The sequence below is a fragment of the Solea solea genome, chromosome 6 (assembly GCF_958295425.1).
Source record: "Solea solea chromosome 6, fSolSol10.1, whole genome shotgun sequence".
NCBI lineage: Eukaryota > Metazoa > Chordata > Actinopteri > Pleuronectiformes > Soleidae > Solea > Solea solea.
Genome location: NC_081139.1, coordinates 16,380,004 through 16,401,864, shown reverse-complemented (window position 1 = coordinate 16,401,864; position 21,861 = coordinate 16,380,004). Strand labels below are relative to the sequence as shown.

The following is a 21,861-nucleotide window of genomic DNA, read 5'->3' as shown; positions in this document are numbered from 1 at the left end:
GATTATGATTCATATTTGCCTTACTGTCACTGCTTACTGCTTTGATATTGGATGTTAGAGTTGCAGTAGTTAGGATCACTGGAAAAATAGTTAATAGTTGAGCTTCATCTAAGCTGCTAATGGTGATTATGTTTTGGTGTCTCATTAGCATAACACTGACATTCTAATGCAATGTGATTTTTATTTTTAAAGGAACAGAAATTAAAGCTTTTATTATACCCATAAAGGTTTAATTTGTTATCCAAGATGTTTGGGTTTTGAATAATTGATACTGATGATACTGTTTCCACAGGCTTGTAGACGACCGCTGTGTGGTACAGCCAGACACGGGTGACCTCAACAACCCACCTAAGAAGTTCAGAGGTAAGGCCTCAAAATCTCTTACTCGGTTTTATCTTGATATCTTATGGTACAAGTCAGGAGGATTGTGGTCATTTGCTGCACATCACGGCAAAAGATATGTTTAATCTCAGTGCTGTAATGGTTAAATAAAGATAACATTACATAGAGGGATTTTTGAAGGAATATGCAAGAGAAGATAGAACAGTTTCAGAAACCTAATCCACATATTATCACTATTTCACAGATGATTGATAAAATAGGAACTGGATTGTGTCTTATAAGTTTGCAGTTGTAGGTTTTTTGTGCTGTACATATTGTGATACTTAGTTTTTGGCTGCTGGTGATTCTCAGTGAAGATGTTTGGTTGTAGTTCGATCTTAAGCCACTGAAAGTTAGAGTTGTAAATGTCAGTGTTGAGGTAAGAGCTTGAATTTTTCTTTCAAGGTTGTTCAATAGTGCTTGCAGATTTTAAACCACACGTTCATGCTGTGACCCTAATCCTGTGCTGGATTTGGGTGAGTGGTGTTTGATCATTGTAACTGGCCAGTGAGCTAAGTAACATACACACACAACACATGCTCATGAATGAAGCGGTAAAATAACAGTAAAAGAATCTACATCAAAACAACATATTGATTAATATGTTGTTTTGTTTTTTTTGAAAACTTGAAATGACACAGTGAAAACAGTGTGCTGCCCTTTTTCGCTTCTATAGAGGGAAATTGAGACCAAATGACCACCTTTGACTTCAGAGCTGCGCTGTCCAGCTGAAACAGATCAAAGAAAGAGATGCGCTGCTGTTATCACCTGCTGTCCTCCACCTGTTTTTGACAGAAAATCATTCAAAATTTACTTCTCTTCTGTCAGTACTCAAACTATTATGTGTTCTCATAACAGCAACTTGAATGGTCCGAGGTGAATAGATACAGACAGCTGAGCATTTCTTTTATATGTTCACCTTTTTAAGCAACAGTACCTATTGAGTATGGTATTGAGATATTTCAAAAGTTTTGGCAAAAAGTGCTACCTGTTTGGCACGGAACAGCATGAAATCATACATTTGTGCAGTTTTTATGTCATTCATCAAACTTGTGATAAAGATGCCACTAAGTGTATTTTTAAATTGGCTGCCACCTCCATGTCTAGATGTTTTGGCAGTCAAGTTCTAAGCAAGTGAATTAATTTACTGCAGAGTGAGTTGATACAAGTGCCAGTGTCATTTCCATCTTCTTGGGTTCTGTGTTTGCCTTTTGAATTAATTAAATTCATTTGACCTTGTGAAAGGGAGTGCTGGCTAACCTTGGTAGAAACTCTCTGTGCTGTGTTTCCATGTGTCTTCATCAGTAGAAACTCCTTTTTCTTCTCCTCAGGTTGAGATATTTTTTGAGGGACAGTGATGCTTTATAGTAACTTTCAGCATTTCCGACCCATAGCTGCAGCTGCTGTGTAGAGGCATCCTGTTTGTTCATGTGCTGTGAGCTGTATTATTGGGTGGTGCAACAGACCACAACACCAAAACCGAAACATAAACAAAGTTTGTGGCCTGCACCATTGTTTTCAGCAAAGCCAGTATTTCAATTTAATAGGTTTCCTTTGTCTGTGATGACTTGTATATTATATCAAGTCATGAAATGACCATGTTTTTTTTTACATATTGCTCCTTCAAGTGTTTAAGTTGGATATTTGTTGAGATTTTCATTCATCCAGGCCATGAAATCAGGAGCAACTGAATCAGCCAAGATCTGATTTAACATCTTTGGATGTCGTATAGTATAAGGGGTTGGACAATTGCATGTTAACAGGACGGATGGACAAGAAATATTCATGGTGTTTTACTCGAGATGTTGGAGAGGAAAATTTGAGAGCAGGGACATTGTCATCATGGAGAAGATCTGTCCCATCATGACAGAAATGTCTCTTTTAAGTGTGAAAGTGATCACTCTGGACAACTTTGTATTGAATTGCATTTTGCACTGACCCGTTCCTCTAACCCAGAGGTCTCAAACTTGCGGCCCATGGGCCACATGCGGTGCGCCACTCGATTTCATGTGGCCCCAAGTTACAAGGGAGCTATTTCTGTATGTTTTTTTGAGTGATCGATTAATTTAGCATCATAAATACATTTTATTGTGAACTATATATTGTTCCATATCAACGCAGACACTTCTGTCATCACTAACATTTTTATTGAGATAAGATATATGATATTTTATTTTTTATTTATTAATATTTTATTTGGATGGGACAGTGCATATTAATGAACATACAGTCAGTTGCAGTAAAAATATGCTGGATTTAGCACAATGCTAATTTCCCTTGCACCTTACATCCTGTAGTTGTGCTGACCATTTTTATTTAAATTTTTAGGAAACACTAATTGCACTTAATGGACAGAATTTTCTGTTCACTGTAGTTAACCCCCCCCCCCCCCCCGTCTCCTTCTCTCGGTGTCTGTGCGAAGGCATGTTCCCTCGAGACAGAGCAGAGTATGGAAAATGGTAATGAGAGAAAGGACTTCAAAATGCACCACAATCAGTGCCATCCTAAAATGAATAATAGGGGAAACACTGAGTCTGTTTACATTAATGACTGGGTGAAATTTAAGTGGCAGAGCTCATAAAGAGAATGTGCACCATGCAGTGCATCCGTGTGCATGCATCTGCTCTCATTATGTGTTTCCACTCATTTGTCTTGGTTTTTCCTCGAACTCGGCGCCCCTGTAATTATTCTGTACAAGTCTTAACTGAACTAAATAGGAAATCTCTATGTGATCATTGCAATGCTGTCATTTATCACATGTAAAAATAAAATTGACTTTTTTAACAGTATTAACAGTTCAACTGCTTTTGATGAGGATGGATTATTTCTTTTTTTTAACTCCGTGACCTAGGGTTAGCAGTTCAACCAGAGGACAGGACACTTAAGATTGATTTGTTTCCTCCAGTCTAACAAAACTCAAATAATGAGTTGAGTCACATCCTCTTTTATCTCTGTTATGTATGTATGTCTTTGTTCTTGGATCTCAGAATGAAAGGTTTCTGTCAGTCTGAAAGCCAGCAAGAGTTAAGTAACCTGCCATTAAATCTCAACATCTAATAACAGGTTATGAGACAGAGTGAACATGATGATGTCATTTGTTTTACGGAGTGAACATATATTGACTTGTTTTGGCCTCCTACTAGTTGTACTACTACTTGTACGCAGTTCTAAAACGAGTGATCAGAGATTGTTTCATTCATTAGTTTTCAACCATTTTATCCTCTTGATGGTGAGTGGGGGGGGAGCTGTAGATATTTCCTGCTGATAAAGGGCAAAAGGTTGAGTACATCTTGGACAGGTTAACAGTCCATCTGAGGATCAACATACAGAGATGAACTTTCATTTACATTCACATCCGTGTCCAATTAACCAAATCTCAAGAGTGTATATCTTTGGACTGTGAGAGTAAGCCACAGTACCTAGAGAGAACCCACACACAGACTAATTGGGATTTGAACCGTGACCTCCTTGCTATGAGGCAACAAAGCTGGCCGTCTCTCCACTGCATGTACAATTTTAGAGATATGGAAAGAAAGAGGTTTTGTCCAAACTGTTAAACATAGATAAATTGGGGAGAAAGCAACAACAAGAGGAAAATCGGGAATGCTCTTCTGCCCTATTCACTATTCCATTTTGTGACACCAGCCACTTTATCAGGTACAGAGGTCACATGATAAAGTGGCAGGAGTGGTACCTGGTGTCATCTTCTGCTGCTGTAGTTCATCTGCTTCAAGGTTGTGTATTCAGAGATGGTTGTCTTCATACCTTTGTTGTAACAAGATGTTATTGATGTTATTGTTGCCTTTCTAGATTGGCCATTCACCATTGACCTCTGGCATCAACAAGGCATTTTCACTCAAACAAAACTGAATATTTTCTCTTCTTCAGACCATTCTCTGTAAAGCTCAGATATGTTTGGTGTGAAAATCCCAGTAGATCAAAAGTTTCTGAAATACTCAAACCAGACAGTTTGGCATTCCGAATTCTCAATTTGAACTCCAGATTGTGTGGACAATTCGGGGATGCAATTTATATATTTTACACAGTCAGGGCTTTCGTAATAATTGTTTTAATTTAAAGTGTTTGCAAATGAACAAAAGGCAGAAGACGTAATGGAAGCAATCTGTGTTTTTATAGTAGTAGAACATATTTTCATCGAACCTCGTGTGGTGAAGCTCTATCATGTATGTCAATACCTACTTGGGAATAAAACTGATTCTGATTCTGACATTGAACTATAAAATTAAAATGCAAATTTAATAGCAATTGTAATATGTGTTAAATCACAATTACTTTTTACCTGTAATTGTTTGGCCTCATTCCTCAGGCTGGATCATTATTGAACTGCAACTTTAGATTATAGCACTTAATTAGTGTCATTTTGAAATGTTCCATCAAGGTTTTGTATAGATTACATTGTGAATATTGAAATGAGGCTTTGCTAAAAAAAATACAGAACTGCAATATTTGTTTTATTTATTTTTCCCCAAATTGTTTGGCACTAGTTGCAGCTGTGATTGGCTGATAGGAAATTTGCAATAAGCCCTGTGATGGACTGGTGACCCGTCTAAGGTGTGACCACGCCTTTCACCCTATGTCAGCTGAGATTGGCACCAGCGACTCCTCATGTGGAGGATAAAGCTGTAGAAGATGGGTGAGAGTGAGTGAAATTTGCAATAACAGGCAGTTAAACAGGTGTATATGTAGTTTGTGACTCATTGGTGGGTCCTGTGCCCTAGACTAATACAGAGGAAGGGCAGGACTGTTCTAGTGAGAACTGTTTTCTTGATTATTAAGTATCCAACGTTGTTTGTCGTACCATCAATGTGGGTGTGTCCTGTTGATTTGTGATGTTGCAGTTCCAGTCATTCTGCACTACTTGTTTCACAGAAGTTGCACAGTATGACTGATTATCAGAAACTGGATAGTTGCACATGGATTTTTCCCAGAACTGAAACAACACAACCATGTCAGACAACATGCTGTGCCTTGCTGCAGCTTGACAAACACAGATTTTTATTTTTTTTTAGTTCAATAAATTTAAATCTAGGTGGAATCTGCTTCACATAATTAAAAAAAAATGAAATAAATCACAACTAGAGCAAAGGGAAGGTGTAACACAAAATGTGTCTTTACTTTTGCAGTAACCAAGTCACCAGTGCACAATTTTCAGCAAAGATGGGTCTGTTACTCAGGCGTGTAATTTTCCCATCAATTTAGGGCTGTTCAAGCCTCTGCAATTATAGTGTTGACATTGAGTGTTCAATACACTCACAAAGTAAACATGACAGCATGATGTGAACCGTGTGTTGGGAAAGAGCCATGTAAGCTGAAAAAAACCAAAGGATGAATGGAACACTGAAATCACAAATTAAAATCTTTGCTGTTGTAAATTGTGTAATTCATTGACAACAAAATAAAGTGACATCTGCTAACTAAATTCACCAACCTGTTGAGGGCTGGATTCAAAATCACTTGGAAGATTATTGTGATTAAGAAAGCAACAGTGTGTGAAAGTCTGTAAACATTTTGGCAGAAGTTCCACTGTTCAAATCATAGCTGTCTCTACCAGGCAGCATATACTGTATATCAGGCACTGTGTCAGGCAAACCTGTCTCTTCGCCGGCTGTATTCATAGAAAGTGATCAATTCCAGATGATTTAAAACAGGTTTTGCTCTTTGAGTGAAAGTTGAAGAAACCAGGAAGTTGTGGTTTTAAAGAAAACATTTCACGTACTGAGGTAAAGCATACAATATTTAATATGTTATATCTCAAAAAGGGTATTTGTGCATGCATAAACGTCACACATATATGTATATAATCCATGTTAAAAAGGCAGCATGCATGTAAATGATTTCTTTATTGTCTGTAACGTTGAAGAGCAGTGTTTTCAGGACTGCTAAATGAAGTCGGGCATTGTGATAGATTTTCATAGTTTATCCAGTTCAACTGGGCCCTGTCTTTGCAGTTGTGGAGGCAAAGAGTTGAAATGACTTCCCTCACCAGTTTCTAACTGAGCTATTCAAATGATATTCAAAGCTGCATGTGACACAACAGAGCAGCAATGACGACAGAGTGATGTTAACTGTACTAAACCTGCTCTAGTATCAACCATGGCCCCATTTTCTTTTTTTTATCCGTCAAGTCAAGCTTAAACAAACTCAAAAAAATTATATTGCAATTCTGTGTCAATAAAATTTTTAATTTCAATATTTTGCTGAAATTGTTCAGCCCTAGTATCAACCATGATCACTCATCTTCTCATTTTCACATCTATTAAATATGACCCACTGTACTGTGGTTTAGCTGAAAGTAGTGTCTATTAAAAAAAATCCTAAACACTATACCGTATATGAAATTTTGATATTTGGACACTGAACTAAAATGGGTGGTAAACAATGTTTTGATCACATAACATTTTTGACTTTCACACGGATTCTTGGTATGACCCTGACCAATCATCGTTCACTACACTTACGCCAGTTCCTAGGTCATCGGAGAGGTGGGGCAATGAGTTGTCAATCATTGTTCTTTAATTATGTTACACTACACGTCTGTTCATAATCGGGTCCAACACTGAAAATCTGTCATGCACGACCTAATAGCTTGAAGATTTGTCTGCATTTGTGTTGTCTGATCGTGGCACAAAGTCACTTGTGTTGGCTGTTAAATGTGTCAAAAGATGACTTTTTGAGTCAGTCAAAACAGAATGGAAACACACATTAATGAGAACAAATAGCAGTAAGAAAATAAAATTATAGTGCTTCCCAATGACAGTTTACTGTAAATGGCTTTATTTGAATCTGCGTGGGCATTAGAAAAGAGAGTTTCTCTCTTAAATGTGTTTTCTTATTCTCTCTAACCCCATTCGATCATCCTTGTCACACAGATGTTCTCCCAGTGCCCCATTTTCCACATTGGTCCTTGGCCTACTCTCATGCTGTCCTGCTTTTTCTCACTTGACACTCCACGAGCACTAATCCCTCGACCCTCATGTGTTGGCTGCATGTTTGACAGAGGATGATGTTTATAGCTCCTCAGATCCCCTGTTCCAGTTCACTCATAGCCAGACTGCACATGTATGATGCCATTAAATAATAGGTCACATCTGTCAGTCACATGAGATTCAGTGCAAATGTCTTAGTTTTTTATTGTATATTCTCTATGAGCTGTCCAAAAATGAAAGTAAATCAATTAGTGGCTAGCACTGTTCCCTTACAGCAACAAGACCTGGCTTTGCGAACCTGGTGGCCTTTCTGTATAGAGTTTTGCATGTTTTCCCTCCTTGTGTGCGTGGGTTTTCTCCGGGTACTCCACTTTCCTCCCATAGTCTCAAACGTGCAGGTTAATTGGACATTCTAAATTTAGCGCAGGGGTGAATATGAGTGTAAATGGTTGCGAGTCTCTGTGTGACGGCTTTGGGATGGACTAGCAACCTGTCCAGGGTGTCCCTTTTCTTATCATAGTCCAGAGAAAAATACTATTTTCTGGAGAATTTCCAGTAGGAAGCACAAATGTGCCAAATGGAAATGTTTGCCCACCAGTGAGCCGACAGATGGAGGAGGAAGTTATGAAAAAGGATGTAGTGTATTATCTTCAGTACATGAATATCAGTAGCAAACTAGTCGGCACAACATCTGACCAGCATTGTAATCTTCTGTGCGTCCAGTCAGGTGTGACTAGGTGAGGCTTTTCCACTGTTTTTATCAGGAAGAAACATTCTGCATCTAAAACTTCAGTGCAAAATTGAACCACACATACTGCATAATATAAACTGAGGCTGGGTAATAATTCAGTAACTTTATAAAGTATATTATAATAGAGCTGCAACTATCGATTCTTTTCATAATCGATTAATCTGTCGATTAGTTTGGTCCATAAAATATCAGAAAGCCTTAAAAAATGTTGATCGGTGTTTGTCAAACCTGGAACATTTAATGATTGCTTTGTTATCCAGAGAAAATATTCACATTTAAGGAGCTTAAACAATCAGAAATCGTTTTAATCATGAAAAAAGCTTCAAACTGATGAATCGATTATCAAAATAGTTGTCGATTAATTTAGTAATCGATTAATTGTTTCAGCTCTATATTCAACATTACAATATACATACTGAAACACACATGAAGACATTATTTTATATATTATATATATACATATTATTTTTTTTTTTTTTACCTCAGATCCTTCTATGCTTAAAATGTACATTTATTGGTGAATTTGCATGTTGCAGTGTGTTGGATAGCCTATGCAGCCTTCAGTTAGCATCAGAACTCAAAATGTCCTTAGTTTGTCCATTGTGGGCTACTGTAGAGCTAACTTGGCTTACAGTAATACTGAATAAGTGCAGTTCTATCTTCAATTTTTTCCAAATTAAGATAATTTCATATACATATTACATACTGGACCTTTACATCGAAAACAGTTGTAATCTACAATTATTGAATATTATACAATTATGATCCTCTTCACATACACTTTTTTTAAAGTACACTAATTAAATTATCAATTATCATTATAACATTGGCTTTACTGCTTTTTATTTTTATTGAACATAATATGTTTAACTTTCCTAGACTTATTCTTTTATTCTGTCCTCCTGAGTCGTTTATTGTACTGGTCTGCTGATGATATCTTTGATTGTTTGAACAATAACAATAGAGATACAATACCCCCCACAGTTCACTGCATGTTTTATTATACATCTGTGCACACATGACAAAGAAACATTTCAGTCAAATTGAGCAAAATCAAACTTATCTGACATTTATTATGGTAATTATTAATATACATTTTAAGCTGCAACTATTCAATGTAGCCTTGAAGTTGGGTGTCTGTAAGAAATAAGTGTCAATATCAAATGTTAATTAAAGACATTTCATTTCATTTTCCTCTTGTTGTCTCCTTTCCACAGACTGCCTTTTCAAACTGTGTCCTATGAACAGATACTCGGCACAGAAACAGTTCTGGAAGGCGGCAAAACCTGGAGGCAACAGCACGACTGACACGGTCCTCCTCAACAAACTCCACGTAAGACCAACGCCCCGCTTTCCCACAATGTTACAGCCTAGAATGCTGTGTGGAAAATCTGTTAAGAAAAAAAACGATTCTGTGCAAAGACCACAGTTCATTGTGTTAGTGATGACTGAGCATCTCTGTGCTCTGTTCTGTGTTAGCATGCTGCCGACCTGGAGAAGAAGCAGAATGAGTCTGAAAACCGCAAGCTGCTGGGAACAATCATCCAGTATGGAAATGTCATCCAGGTGGGTTTAGGAACACACAAGATAAGCACGTGCTTTGGTTAACGGAGCTGTTACACTATTTACCACCATGTATGGCACTGTGTGCCTGAAAATATTAACTGCACTTCACACTTTAATCAGCCAGTTTTAAATAATTGCTACAGCACAAAGGAGCGTTGTGAGTTTGTATCTCGTCTTTTCACTAATCTCTCAGGAATGGTTTGCACACAGGTGCAAGGCCACCTGAAAGTGAGAATGGCCATGCATTCCTGTCTTGTGACACGCACAGATACAAAGTTCCAAGTACAACAACGTCGTAGAGTCAATGGACTTTAATTCCAGCCAAAAAAGCCACTCATTTTAAACATGCATTTGAGAAAAAGTCCTTGCAAATGTTACATACTGTATGAGATGTATCCATTTTACTTGGCATTAGAGGTAGAATGATTATTCTGCAGATTTTTACCATTTTTATAGTCAGTATTGCTCGAGTAAACTTTGCACTTTTGCAAACTCTTTGTAAACTTTTGCACTTTCTGAAATTGGGTAAAACAACCTTTTCCATGCAGAACTTTATTTGACTAGGTTAATTATTTTGATCACTGGACTCATGTATTGAATATTAAGTTTATGCATTATTTTTCTTGAAAATATACAAGTGCACTGCAGGTCCACATGGTGGGTTTAGCGGCGAGCACTGTTGCCAAATCCCAGTTTGACCGCGGGCCTTTCTGTGTGGAGTTTGCGTGTTCACCCTGTGTGTGTGTTCCCTTGGCCCTTGTTCCAACTGGGTCGAAAACCGTGATCTTCTTATTGCGAAGGCAAAGATTGCTGAGGATAAAGTGATAGAAAATAAGTTAATGAAAGTGCACTGCACACAAATGCAGATGAGACAGAGAGACAGATTTTAAACAATTTTTGTGCATCATCATTTGTTATTATAAATCCATTACATTTTTATGTAATTGTTTGTAATTTGTTTAAAAAAAAAAAAAAAACATATTGGCAAAAAAAAAGAAAAGAAATCATCATTTATTGGCCAACATCCACACTGATTTTCATCAGGATTGGAGGCACATTAGTCATAGGTTATTTTTGTAACATTGAGTGAAGATGCCTTGCCGGGAAAACCCGGGTTCGCAGCCCGGTCGGAACAAGGGCCTTTCTGCATGGAGTTTGCATATTCTCCCTGTGTGTACGTGGGGTTTCCTCACTCAATCCAAAAACATGCTATATGGGGTTTAGGTAAATTGGACTCTCTAAATTGACCATAGGTGTGATAGTGAATGGTTGTTTGTCTCTGTATGTGTCCCTGTGATGGACTGGCGACCTGTGCAGAGTGTACAGGGTGTGCCTATCGCCCTATGTCAGCTGAGATTGGCACAGCACCCCCCATGACCCTCATAATATGGAGGATAAAGCGGTATAAGATGGATGGATGGATGGATGAGTGAAGATACAGTAGACACATATTTGGGCTGAAAATTTCATGTAATATTTTATTGGAGATAAAAACAGTTACTGTCAATTTTCATTCAAGTGTTCCCTCGTGTGCTGTTCTGCCAGTGTGTGCCATTTTTCCATTCTTTATCATCAGTTTGTAACTCTGTAATCATTTCCACTGGCCATATTATATCACTTTGTGACTTGTAATCGTGTAAGTGGGTGCCTTGTTTTGCCAACAGTTGCTGCACTTGAAAAGCAATAAATATCTGACGGTGAACAAGCGGCTACCTGCTCTGCTGGAGAAGAATGCCATGAGAGTGACTCTGGACTCGGCGGGAAACGAGGGATCCTGGTTCTACATCCAGCCCTTCTACAAGCTGCGATCCCTGGGAGACAGTGTGGGTAGAGCCGGGTGTGGGATTCCAGTTAATTGTACTCAGCAGGAGAAATGAAGGCTATATTTTTAGACTTTTTACATGGTTTGGGAACAGACATCACATAGACTGGCAAATTTTTATGAGAGGATGAAATTAAAATAAAAAAGACAAGCTGTTTGATTGTTGTTGGGTCAGTTGCACAGATATTGTTAACTATGTAAGACACTAAAGGGATAGTTTAGGTTAGGGATGCCTCTTTTATGTGACCGGTATGATACAGATCATTTTTTTTTTTTACAAAATTTTACTCATTTGTTTTGGTTTTTCTTCCTTTATCTTAAAATATGTTGCAGCTCTATTATAATATATTATACTATTATAATATACTTTATAAAGTTACTGAATTATTACCCAGCCTCAGTTTATATTATGCAGTATGTGTGGTTCAATTTTGCAATTTTGCACTGAAGTTTTAGATGCAGAATGTTTCTTCCTGATAAAAACAGTGGAAAATCACTGTAATGATCACTGCAGCCTCAGAGATGTGTCTATACCTAACTCTAACATTTTGGTAACATTATGTTGGTGCTGCTTGTCTCTCTTTGCAGCTTGTGCTTGGTGAAACTTTTATGTGATATTATGTTGTTGGATCATATCCTATCGTGTCTTTTTAATGCTTTAATATCTGATTAATTGAGCTCTGTGGTGAGTGATAGTTGCTCAGATTTAGACAATCGCTGGTCTGAGCCAGTTCTTCCACTTTACATATGGTCCACCACTCCCCCTAGTGTTCATCTGGAGTAATGCAAAATCATATTTGCCTACACACCTCATAGCTATGGGTTATTCTCTCCTTGAGAGGAAAGAGAACAGCAATATTGAATAATGGTGGTTGATATTGTGGCTAGTAACTTACTTAAAATGAAGCAGACTGATGAACAGTGTTTCCTTAGAGCAGCAGTCTGTTATCATGCTTTAAGATTGTCTAAATATTACTTTATCAATTAAAAAGTTGATTAAAAATTCTTGCTGCTTGTGCAGGTGGTGATTGGAGATAAAGTGGTTCTCAACCCAGTGAATGCTGGACAGCCTCTTCACGCCAGCAGCCACCAGCTCGTTGACAACCCAGGATGCAATGAGGTATGTGACAGAGGCTATCTGTCATAGAGGACTGTACAAAAAATAAGAATATGAAGCATATGTTTAAGAGGCTCTCAAAATCCAAAGATGATCTATCTCGTGAGTTTCACACTGCTTTGTCCATCAGGTTAATTCTGTAAATTGTAACACAAGTTGGAAAGTTGTTCTGTTCATGAAATGGAGCGACAACAAGGAGACAATACTTAAAGGGGTAGGTAGCCATATTCTTCTGTAACATAAACTGATTAACACATAACTTTGTGTATTACACATTATAGTATGTCACACATGGTTACATCAGCATGTGTGATTGCAGGGTGATGTGGTGCGGTTATTCCATGCGGAGCAGGAGAAGTTCCTCACATGCGACGATCACAGGAAGAAGCAGTATGTTTTTCTCCGAACCACCGGCCGGCAGTCTGCCACCTCTGCCACGAGCAGCAAAGCATTGTGGGAAGTAGAGGTTTGCACTAATTCATATATTCACATAAAGCCTAATTCCTTTTTGAAAACTTTGTTCTAGTCAATGCAAGTGACCCAACCATGGTAAACAAAGGTCATGATGTATTTTAGATTGTGTTGGTGAAGTTAAGGGGCTTAAACTCATATAATATTGTTTTATATTGGTTTGACTTTAAAATTGTTTATGCTTCTTTTCCATGTCTTTTGCCATTGCCAGGTTGTCCATCATGACCCATGTAGGGGTGGTGCAGGCTACTGGAACAGCCTGTTCAGGTTTAAACATTTGGCCACAGGATGTTATTTGGCTGCTGAGATGGGTGAGGTGTGTGTCAACATTTTTTTTTGTAACTAACCTTACGTTGATAGAAGTCCTTACACATGCGCACCAGTCGTCGTCATCCATATTATATTTGTCTGCAGTGGGCCACACTGACATAGGTGGAGGAAGTAAAGGGTCTCACACTGAATGATGACAACACATCAGTTGTTTAATCCCCTATGGATCTTTAATTCTGATTTACCTTAACTTTTAATATGCACAACATGTACATTTTTAAATGTAAAAGAAAAATTAAATAAATGATAAACTCCCAGAGACACTGCACTTCCTGTGACTACTTGAAAGTAAAAGTAGGGCTTTGTTTTTTCAGTTTAATTCTTTTAATGTGAAGACGTAGCACTAGAAACAACAAGCTCTTAAGGTCATGCTGAGTGCAAATGGTAGGTGGGTCCACCGTGTGTCTATGGCAAGATAGGTTCATAATGCTGCCACTTATCAATTTTAGGAGGTTTTTTTGTTTACTTTGGAGGTTTGGATAAACCACATGTGTGTAGAATTAATAATTAATGATGCTGAGGACAGTATTTAACCTGTGTGTGTGTGTTTGTGTGTTTGTGTTCCAGGTGAACCCAGACTTTGAGGAGGAGAATGCTGAGCAGCGGTCCTCGGTAAGTTGATCTCCCTCCATGTGATTGCCTAGCAACGCCGCGCCAGTTGCCCCGTTGCTATTGATCTAATCTGTTTAATGTGGTGGATCTTTGCTTTCTGGTCTAGGTGGTGGACTTTGCACCTTTTAATTTCCAGGTACTGTCATTTGATTGTCACTTTATATGGCCTCAGCATTCATTACATCATTGTCATGTCTGCACAATCTATAATCATTCTGCCCTTCCTGCTTTGGTGTCTAGTTTCTCTTTGACACCTTATCATTATAGCAGCTGGCAGTGAATTACTATTAAGATACACGTTAAATACCTCTATTTTCTATCACTGATCTATAGTGTCTGCTCAGTGACATGAGTCTCAGTCTCTGAGCTCTTAAACAAAATCCAGCAGGAACATTCCCAGTATCTCACCACATTTTATCCACTCAGGCGCCAGAACTCCATAAAGAGGTGGTTCTCACTTGTTGGGAGTTAAGTTGGGTAATTATTTTGGGATGTCCCAGATGAAAGATGCCCGATGTGAAATGATTGTGGAGATTTCTATGATGCTGGCCTTTTCGAGGTGGTCCCTTATCATATTGTGAGAGAGTTCCAAAGATGGCAGTTGTCACCGTTTCATAAAGCTTGTGCAAAACCTTCTGACAGTGTCAGAAATTTAGGATTAACATCTCTCTGTGTGTGTGCTGCTACTAGCTACATCTACTGATTAGCCAATGAAAATGCAGCATGAAATGCTGTATCAATTAGAGCAACACAGTCAAATACAATGCTGACAAAACATAAACAGAATGCTGGTATGCTGGATACAATGCGTATTTGGAATCCGCAGTCTCTTCTTTGTGTTTTTCTCCACACATAAACAGAACAAATGCTAGAGCACGATTCATCATCTTCTGCTGTTTAGCACTGGTACATGCTTATGAGCTTATTCGTCTGCTCTATTTATGTTTATAGTGATCTTGAGACAGGGCTCAGTATCATTCACTTTAGATCAGATCACCTAAAGATTGATTTAAAAACAGACCAAAATAAAATATAGGTCAGGAAGTTAGACAAAAGACGGCATCACTGATAGAGGCTTTAACACCTCCACTAACTTTAATTTAGCTTTCATGTTACGTTCTACACCATCATCTCAGGCGATGCATGTCTTTCTGTAAATAACCATTGGGTGGCGATGTTGTACAAATCAACACTGACCTTATCAGAGCTTCTGTTCAAAGCCCAATTGTCTGTAGTGATGTTGACTGAAGCTGATCACAGCCTGTGACAGGAGGAGTAAGAACTGATAAATAACTTTCCTGTCTCATCTTAGCTCAGGATCAATAATAATAATAACATTTGCTTGATTTATTCATGAACTTCACTGTGTAAAATATTGCCACATGTTTTCTCACTCTAGCTGGATTCAGATAATGAAGCACTGCGCGGTCGTCTGCGAGCTCCGCAGGAGAAAATCATGTACACGCTGGTGCCAGTTCCCGATGGCATGGACATCTCCTCCATCTTTGAGCTGGATCCTACCACGCTGAGAGGAGGGGACTCCATGGTGCCCAGGTGAAATAGTGCAAGCATGCATGATAACACACACACACACATGCACACGCACACACATACTCGCACCAAAACCATTATTCTAGAGCTGCCTACTTTATTATGACTCACATAATGTACGTACAGTACATGCCTTAATTAAATGTCGGAGGAAATAAATGTGGCAGACACTCGTCAAGGAAAAACCCAATTTAATGTTTGAAAAAAAAAAAGGTGGTTAAATAGTAATAATAAAAACCATGCTGTCTAATCAGAATGACCATGTGATGTCAGGCACAAATCTAACTGTGTCAGCAATAAACTCTTAACTCTTAACACGTGCAAAGCAGAGGGGGATTTTTATTCAACAGCACAGGTTTTTTTCTGGTGAGTTTTTGCAATTATGATGGAAACCAGGGCTTCCCAATCTTTTTGTCATTAAGAGTATCAACCATAGTACTGTACTTAATATTTAACTCGATACAATTTATGTCATTATTTAATGTTTATTGAAGAGGGACACGGCAAATTAATGAACATCAGTTTGCCATATACATGTAAATATACCTTTAACTGAAAGCCAAGACAGTGGTCATAGGGTGGTTTTACACTGTGTGAGAAAATAACAAGCACAGTGGATATTCAACATCCGGTCTGCCGCCCAGCCTTTTTTGGTTTTGTACTCTCATAATTTAATTTCCTTGGGATAGAGTATTTAATAAAAGTTTCCCGGAAAAAAATTACAAGACACAATGCTGCAGTCATTCTTCTGAAGGGGTTTCCCGTCCAGCGCATGAGCTGATATTTTTCCCTGCTAGAACCACTGCTCAACAATATTATTTCACAGGAAAAGTGATTGTGTGTTTTTATTTTATTTTTTTTGTTTTGTTTTTATGCCCAGTGTTTGCTCAATATATGGTGATGTTAATTTTCTCTAAGATGTGGGAAGGTGAACCATGGGAAGTGAGCCTGCTAACATAATCAACACCTGATTCTGTGTCAGTTTGAATTTTGGAGTCACGGTTTGATAGCACAGGCACCCAATATGATACGATATATGGCACGTAAGCTATTGTTGAGGTAGATGTTGAATTATGGGGACGATTTTTGCCTCTTTTTGTTCAGCAGCAACCAAATATGGTGTGGTTATCGCAGAAACATGACACATGCTGCTAAGGGCAAAAAAACTTTCATCCAAAAGTTGTACTTTTTTGATCTGTTTTCAATATATTTGATATATAATTAATACATTATCAGATGGCAGAAAAAGAGAAGAACTCATATGAGTTGAGCTCTAGTAAAAAGAAATGGCAAAAAAAAAAAACTTAATGTGAGTCAGTGCTAAAACCACAAATCATATGTTTCGTTAACATAACATGTGTCTTCACTCATCATCTGGCAGTAGAATGCTTTCTCTGGAAATCTGCTGTTTAAACCAAGGCCAGCTTAAAATGAGTCAATGCTGACGTACCGGTTTTATTTAGCAAAACAGCGGTTTTCCCCAACTGTAGTTTGTATTTGGTGTGAAAGTAATGTGATAATTCAGGCGGTTGCAGGTTAAAGCTGCTTCTTTCCCATGACGTCTTGGCTGAGCAGTAACTGCTGTATATTTCCGCCTTTTGGCCATCTATAATAAGCCTCCAGTGTGTTGTTGGATCGTTCTAAAATTACCGTAGCACGTTTGTCCCCGTCACAACTCATCAGATAAGGACAGAAACTATCCACCTTGATTCAAAGCCCCTATTGTGTTACACCGTCATGTGCATGCCTGTGTGCTGCTAGCCCCGCCCCTCCAAACCTGAAATAACCCTGTTCGTCACAGTTTAGCCAGGGGGCTAATTAAGGCCTGAGAGAACCAGTACACAAAGGTAAGCCTGTTAGCTTTAGTGGGAGTGGTTACGTAATGCCTGCCAAGAATATGCCCACTGATGTCTATGCTTAAGGCCTGATGAGCCACACACACACACACACACACACACACTTGAAGCAGACTTGATGCTTTCAGAATGAAAGACACAGTTGGCACAGACGTTACTATGTGTAGTGTATTTGTGTTAAAAAGATGCCACTGTACAGGTCACTTGTGACTATCCAGTAATCATGAAACACACACACATACACACACACACACACAGTCTCTGCTCAGGCAGTTTGTTGACAAAGCTTGCTCCTTGCTCGTGTTTGTTTTTTCCGAGTAACGGGTGAATTGAATTCACTTCCATGTGCGATCAAATCTGCTCGGTCTTGTTCGAGGTTTAAAAAACAGCTTGTGAGAAATTAGACCAGAACAAAGAATTGACTCAATTTCTCGTGTTATATTTGATGTATTATTAGTTTTTCTGGATAACAGTTTAAATATTTGATGATGTATAATTTGCTCGTTTAAAATTTTAAGACCACAATGGAAATAACTTTTATGTGTTCATCCTCGACATCTTAAAGTATCTGTGATGCAGTGTGATACTGTGTTTATATATTTGTATCTATGTCAAATAAATTAAATCATATCAAACAAGGATATACACGTTATAGGACACCTTTTATTACTATTACATTGTTCAATTCAATTCAGCACAATGCGATATTGACACTCATACTGCCTTATAGTATATAGTAAAATCTATAAAATGATCACTACTTGCCTTCAATATATATTTAATAAAAGACCAGAATTCAATTTTCAGAAGTACCCATGGAAACTGAATCGATTTTTACATTGTAAATATAAAGTGAAGTCTCTCTGACATACTCATACCCAGGTGCCTCATGTTTAAGGTTAAGGAAAATAGGAACAAACTAATAGAAAGCCTCTTTAACATTGAGAACAACATTAATATTACAATTTGTCTAATGTCAGGAATGAGCAAAAGGAAGAAAAGGAGATGGTTTCACCTGAGTCGAGATGTTAATGAGGGTGGTTAAGGTTACCCAAGAGCCTGCTTATTGCAGCGCCTGTGTTGTAAGAGTGCTGCGGCTCTATGAAGGGCCGTGCTTTGTGTGTGAGCGTGTTTGTGGGTGAGCACTGAGTGAGTTGTCGAGTGAGAGTGAGGGAGCGGTGCAGTCGATCATCGTCATAGGGTGAAAACCCTGGTCAGGTCCAGTCCATTGCAGGGCCAACATATAGAGATGAACAAACCTTCACTCACACCTAACATGCAAACTCCATGTTTTTTTTTAAACAGAAAGGCCCGGACAAGCAACCTTCTTGCTGTAAGGCAACAGTGCCAGCCACATGTGCCACTGTGTGGCCCACAAAAGACATTTCTCAGAAGATAAATATACATATTGCAAACTTATCATTAAGTAAGTAATAAGTAGTAGTAAGCTCTACGGAGGCCACTCTTTTAGACCACCATGTTTTTTCAGTAGCCCACAGTAGACAAACTATCTTTTGAGGTTTGATGCTAACTGAGGACTGTAGCTGAAACCCCCCATGCAGAGATGTAAACATTTATTTAACTTTCATTTAGCCTGATAGACTTTTTTGTTTTAAATAGCAGAAAATGTTTTAAAGGAGGCACATAATTAAATAATATCTAATATTATATATATATATATATATATAGTATATATAATATTTTGGTTTCAGTGCCTGTATATTCTACTCACTGTCTGGGTCTGTGTTATTTTTGTTACAGTTAATCAGATTCAGATAATTCAGATAACATGCTTGTAGCAGGTTCTTGTTCTGCAGCAAATACAGACTAATGCATAGTACAATACAAACCCAAGCAAACAGTCAACGGAAACAAAGCAACAATGAAAATGAGCAAGATGGCACATCACATCACTAATCTTCCAACAAATGGTGTTCATGTCATTATTTCATTGCAATATTCAGCAGCAGTTATCGCATATTGCTTGTTTTCCCAATGTCGTGCAGCCCCAACACACATCTATCTAAATGGGACATTCATCGTGTTACTGTTGCAGTTCTTTTTTTGAAGATGTGGCCAAATCAAATGAAGGTTCTGCTTGTTACTGGTATGTCAGCCAAAACCACAGGAAGACAGTCTGAGTCATCATGTCTCAGCCAACTGTTGTAAGTTTTGTGGTACTTAAGGTGGTACTTAAGGTTAAATGATGATGGTTTCAGCCCCATCAAAACACTCAAAACTACTACTACTACTTTATTTTATTACTTCAAGGTCAAGGTTTTATGCACATTATTAAAGTCTGAATATGACATCAGTAAACAAAGGACATGGGCTCATTAATACTAACTACTTTTGTTCTCTTGGGATCGTGAATCTATTTATTCCAGTTTCCTGGCAACTGACCCAAAAAGATTATGAGATTTGCAGTATGTTGTGTGCTGAAGCTGATTTATCAGCCTGAGGATGGTTAAAAAGTAAAGGTCATGGACTTTTCAGAGGTAAAAGAGCTTGTTCTGCCTCTTTTAATTGGTTTTTACTTTAGTTCCTCACCCACACAGTCTAAATGTACTAAATAATACTATGATAAGACATGGAAATTATTAAAACAAATGAAGAAATCTTTATCTCACTCATGGAGCATGTCGACCCTGGGCCATGTCAAGTATTATTATTCTTCTTTCGACTTTTCCCTTTATGGGTTACCACAGCGGATCATCTGCCTCTGTATGCCGTTTACAGTGATCTGCATATTTTATTTGGCAAAGGTTTTGCTCCAGATGCTTGTCCTGACGCAACCCTCCTGGGAATAGGTGACCACTGGCTGTGGCTCACCTGTGGCTGGGTTCATGTTAAGTATCCAAAAATTTTAATTAAACTAACGCGCAGGAGATTAGGTTATCCTATGAATTTAATATAAAATATAATATATGAATATGAAATTTGCTGTGTTCATTCTTTCCACAGTTGTGGTCTGGTACTTAAGTCACAGAGGTCACTAGGTAAAAAAGTGAAATTGTGCCCTTGCTTTTTTTGTATTATTGCCCACCTCACTTAAGAGCACCTGTTGAATTAATTGGAACTGTGCAACATTTCCTTCCTCTCTTGTAAATCTAAAGTTCTTTCACATTCAAAAAGAAAATTCACTTTAGATAGAAGGAAATTCAGATTTTCTCCTTCCTGCAGCTGGATTCATTGTCTCATTCCACCTCTCTCTTGTAGGAGCTCGTATGTGAGGCTAAGACATTTGTGCACAAACACGTGGGTTCACAGCACAAACAACCCCATCGACAAAGAGGAGGAGAAACCAGTGATGTTACGAGTGAGTACTGGATGTGATCAGAATATGAGGCATGGCCGAGGTTTTTCTCAACAGGTGTGATAAAACGATTGTTTTCTTTTCAGATTGGAACGTCAGGAGTCAAAGAAGACAAGGAAGCGTTTGCCATTGTACCTGTGCCGCCAGCTGAAGTACGTGATTTAGACTTTGCTAACGATGCGAGTAAAGTGTTGGCGTCCATTGCTGGCAAACTGGAAAAGGGAACCATAACACAAAATGAGAGGAGGTAAAATAGCAGAACAATTGTATTTACATTTAAATTTCAAATAGAAATTTAAACCCAAATGTCACTGAAATATTTTGTCTTGATTTACTTTTCAGGTTTGTGACCAAGCTTCTTGAAGATCTAGTTTTCTTTGTGGTGGACATTCCCAACAGTGGTCAAGATGTGTTGGAGATCATGGTTAACAAACCCAACAGAGAGAGACAAAAACTCATGAGAGAGCAGAATATCCTGAAACAGGTTGGTCTTAAACCGCAGAGACCGTAACGACATTGTTTGGATTAAAGATTTAAAAATGCTTCTTTTCCATTGCAGATTTTCAAACTCCTCCAAGCCCCTTTCACAGATAGTGGTGATGGTCCCATGCTTCGTTTGGAAGAACTTGGTGACCAGCGCCACGCTCCTTTTAGACACATTTGCCGGCTTTGCTACAGAGTGTTACGCCATTCCCAGCAGGACTATCGGAAGAACCAGGTGGGTGGACACGACGGCGCCTTTCTGACTGACTGTGGTACTGTAATTTTGTTTTTCCTCATAGTAAACATTTACTCTCTCTGGGTCGTTGCAGGAATATATTGCCAAACAATTCCGCTTCATGCAAAAGCAGATAGGATACGACGTGTTGGCAGAAGACACAATAACAGCTCTGCTCCACAACAACAGGAAGCTGCTGGAGAAACATATCACAGCTGCTGAGATAGACACATTTGTCACACTGGTGAGGAAGAACCGGGAGCCGAGGTGAGCCTTACAGGAAGAAACTGCTATCATAAAACTGACACAGAAAGACCTGCTGTGGCCATTTTGGGTGAAATTTGTTTGTTTAACGTCTAGCAGGAATTTAAATCCATGTAAATGTATTCAAGTGCTGAGGGGTTTTAGTGTAACTGCTTGTGC

At 38.4% G+C, this 21,861-nt stretch overlaps 1 protein-coding gene across 11 annotated transcripts in view; it reads left to right on the top strand.

Annotated features, from left to right (window-relative positions):
• Window positions 1–21,861, top strand: part of itpr1b (inositol 1,4,5-trisphosphate receptor, type 1b) — a 102,053-nt gene that overhangs the window by 6,946 nt on the left and 73,246 nt on the right. For 7 of the 11 annotated variants that reach the window (XM_058631216.1, XM_058631222.1, XM_058631220.1 and 4 more), the window contains exons 3-18: window positions 293–363; window positions 9,297–9,412; window positions 9,559–9,645; window positions 11,310–11,468; window positions 12,489–12,587; window positions 12,715–12,798; window positions 12,904–13,050; window positions 13,267–13,371; window positions 13,953–13,997; window positions 14,104–14,133; window positions 15,397–15,551; window positions 20,624–20,723; window positions 20,807–20,967; window positions 21,063–21,204; window positions 21,280–21,438; window positions 21,533–21,705. In XM_058631216.1, coding sequence (XP_058487199.1) covers window positions 293–363; window positions 9,297–9,412; window positions 9,559–9,645; window positions 11,310–11,468; window positions 12,489–12,587; window positions 12,715–12,798; window positions 12,904–13,050; window positions 13,267–13,371; window positions 13,953–13,997; window positions 14,104–14,133; window positions 15,397–15,551; window positions 20,624–20,723; window positions 20,807–20,967; window positions 21,063–21,204; window positions 21,280–21,438; window positions 21,533–21,705 — 1,833 coding nt within the window. The remainder of the gene's footprint in view (window positions 1–292; window positions 364–9,296; window positions 9,413–9,558; window positions 9,646–11,309; window positions 11,469–12,488; window positions 12,588–12,714; window positions 12,799–12,903; window positions 13,051–13,266; window positions 13,372–13,952; window positions 13,998–14,103; window positions 14,134–15,396; window positions 15,552–20,623; window positions 20,724–20,806; window positions 20,968–21,062; window positions 21,205–21,279; window positions 21,439–21,532; window positions 21,706–21,861) is intronic. The other 4 variants (XM_058631218.1, XM_058631223.1, XM_058631221.1 and 1 more) reach the window with 1 other exon arrangement.